The 3,337-nt window shown below is 33.9% G+C and overlaps 1 protein-coding gene across 1 annotated transcript in view; it reads left to right on the plus strand.

The window, feature by feature from the left end:
* CADPS2 (calcium dependent secretion activator 2) overlaps window positions 1-3,337 on the plus strand; it is a 472,387-nt gene that overhangs the window by 368,735 nt on the left and 100,315 nt on the right. The window contains exon 17 of the mRNA XM_015588309.1: window positions 1,029-1,152. Coding sequence (XP_015443795.1) covers window positions 1,029-1,152 — 124 coding nt within the window. The remainder of the gene's footprint in view (window positions 1-1,028; window positions 1,153-3,337) is intronic.

Here is a 3,337-nt window from a genome sequence, read left to right on the forward strand (position 1 = left end):
AAGGAAACCTTGCCTAAAAAATAAAATAAAATATGTTTTCAAGTATCACCAGTGCTAGAATGATTGAATATGTTTGTAAATATAAAATCCTTAGTGCCAAGGCTGATCAAAAGAGAAATAATAAAGCATGAAATGGGTGTTTTCATGTTCTTTCATTATTTCTTTCAAGACGAAAGACTAATAAGATAGTAAGAACACTTGACAAAAGTATCGTCTTTATATGCTTTATAAGTTCAATGTAAGCAAAGCAATAAAAACCCCATTATCTATATGGAAAAATCAAATTTAATTACTAGTGTGATCAAAACTTATTGTGAGTTTTACCAGTAGGAAGTTTTTAAGGAAAATTAGCAACAAGTCATTATAAAAGTGTTTGAATATGTTATATTTTGAATTCTGGATATAATTACTTTTTCCCTGGGCCAGTTGCGGTACTTTTAAAGGAAAAATCCAAAAACACAATTTAGGAACCCAACAGAAAATAATCAAGTTTTTTCCTAATCTCAGCAAGTTTTCATGTATTTAAACATTTGATACTCCATTTCACTAAAACAAAGAATTTTTCTCCTACTCAGTGGATCGCAATGACTAAAGTGAAAGCAGTGGTCTTGATTTTTATAGAGCTTAAAAACAATGCTTACTCCTAATGGAATTTTTGTTTTTGTTTTCATATACGTTGCCCAAATCATTTAAAGCTTTCAAATTAGGGATGTGGAATACAAGCTTTGTTTATTACTTGTCCCAAAGACTGTACTCCTGATCTAAAACAGCTGCTCTAATGGTGTCATGGGTCCCTGGAGGAAGAGTGATAGTCACACTGAATGGTGGCTCGCCTGTGGGAGGTTCTGATGTGCACAAAATGAGGCTCAGACAGGAGGAGCCAAGATTGGAGGATTACTGCCCAGTTGTGAAGTGCCGACTCATTACTTCCAGTGTTACCTAGGACCCCTTCCTGCTAATAGTCAGGTCCAGAACAGTTTGTGTAATTTGTTTTTACTATTTTATGCAATCTCTCTCTCCCTCTCTAGGTTTTAATGAAAGATATTGCCACTCCCATACCAGCAGAAGAAGTGAAAAAAGTGGTCAGAAAATGTCTCGAGAAAGCTGCCTTGATCAATTACACTAGACTCACAGAATATGCCAAAATAGAAGGTCAGTGCAGTGAGCAATTGCCGAAGTGGCAGTGAGAGCCAACAATGCCTATTAACTGAATTTTCTGTGAGAAGTCCTTTCCTTTCCTGAACAAACCTGTACCGTGGCAAAGGGAAATGTCTCATTAAAATCTCAGCTGGTGAACTGAAGAGCTTTTTCCTATTCATTGCTTTAATATGCCTCCTGGGACTCTGCTTGAATGAAAGACCCAGGATTCGTGCTTAAGTTGTCCTTTGTTCTTATTTTGAGTTTTCAGGAAACCAAAAGGTGTTTTCATGGGTTGTATTTTTTAACATTATTGTAAGTATGTCTAACATTTAAACTCTGGACAGTGTAGTATTAAATAATTTTATTTTCTATTCTGCATTGTCACTCAGAAGGAGGAAACTTGTTGATTATCGTGAGGGCCGAAATAAACTGATAGAAATTCCCTGCAACTTTTAATTGCTTGCAATGTATTGATGCACTTGGAAGATTAGATCTCTTGAGAGGACTGTGCATTTTTTTTTCTCTTTCTTCAGGTCTTATTCATTAAGGATACTGAGATTTAAGATGTTTATCAATAAGTAGATTGCAATTTGTGGCAGAGTCACACAATCAGCTTTTATTCAACAGTCCTTTGATTGATATAATTAAAAGTAATAGAAAGGATCTTAAATTCTTTAATTATAAAACTAGCTTGTGTAATACATGTAGCATTAACTTAAGGAGGAGAAAAAGTTCGCAGTGTTAAATACTTATCTCTAAAAATAAAAAGTATATCATCCATTAGAAAATTTTTAGTAACTTTAAACATAAAATTGTACATAATGAATGATAAATTTATTAACTAGTTGATGTTATGATAGTTCCATCAAAATTGGGACAATGAAAAAGATGATTATAATTGGCCGTGTTATATCTTTTTTCTCTCCAAATCTGATCAAGCTTTCTAACAAGCATGCTGTAACCAACCTCCTGAGTGATTAACAAAAAAGCCATCCCATCGCTATAGCAACCAATATTATATCACGAGAGTAACAACATGAAACCTCCTTAGTTACCAGTTTAACATCATTAATTATGATATCATGTTGTGTTAAAGCACAAGCAATGAATATTAGATCATTTGGGGAAAGTGGAAGGTAAACAGATTGGTTTTCACATTTTGAATACTCATTCAAACAGTTTTCATGTTTTGGGAATAGTGAGTGTTGTGAACACGGATTGAAAGAATTGATATAAAAATAGACATTAAATCTGGCAACAAGAAAATGTTTGTGGACAACCTGAATAAACACAATATTTTTTTATCCAAATATAACGAAGCCTGTCCAAAAAAACTATGACAATCTTTTTGTTCTTAACTGTCAATTTTAGTCATTTTGACCATTACTTTATTCAAAAAATACCGAAAAAATATGCAGTATATTTTTTTGTTTATCTCTATGTTTATTTCCTAGTCATAGAGCACATTTTAATGTGGACAAATGAAGACGATTCTCTTATTGGTACACAAACATGGGCTTCTTTTATTAATCAGTTAGATAAACATGAGAACACTGGTGATCAGAAAGGTGTATTTGTTCTTTCATAAAAACAAGCTCATGTTAGAGAAAAACCTATAATAGAACCAAATGGTCAGTGAGCAGGGAACTATCCCACCTCTTCCCTTTCTGGAGTCGCCCTCTCTTATCTCTAGTCTCGTGTGAAATACTCTAGAAAATGGATCCTAGAAATCTAGTTGGATAAGATTACTGAGCAATCTACTGTCAAAAAAACCAAAATGCATGCTTATTAGATGAGAAAACCTATGCCCTTTATTATCTCCCTTCCCTCTCCCCCTCTTTTGTATCTTAAAAAATAAAGAGCTCTTGTTCTATGCTCAGGATCAAACCAAAAACAAAATCAAATTTAAGTTAGAAATAGGAAGTGGACTACTTTTCTTTGCTTAACTCACCTTCTGTATTATGTGAGCAACATGGGCAGAATTTGCTTCCCTCCTAAATTCTCTTTTCTTATGTTTTAGGCCCAGCAGAAAAGGAAACAGGTAATTGATGTCTGTGCATGCACGTGCCATTATTCCTGACGTGGTCGTGTTGTGTTTTGATATTATGAAAAGCTCTTTCCTCTTTAGGGTTCCTATTAGGTCACTTTGAATAAGATCGTGAAAATACTTTGATTTTATCAGAACTATGGCTAATGC

This window comes from Pteropus alecto, unplaced genomic scaffold (genome assembly GCF_000325575.1).
Source record: "Pteropus alecto unplaced genomic scaffold, ASM32557v1 scaffold22, whole genome shotgun sequence".
In the NCBI taxonomy this organism is placed as follows: domain Eukaryota; kingdom Metazoa; phylum Chordata; class Mammalia; order Chiroptera; family Pteropodidae; genus Pteropus; species Pteropus alecto.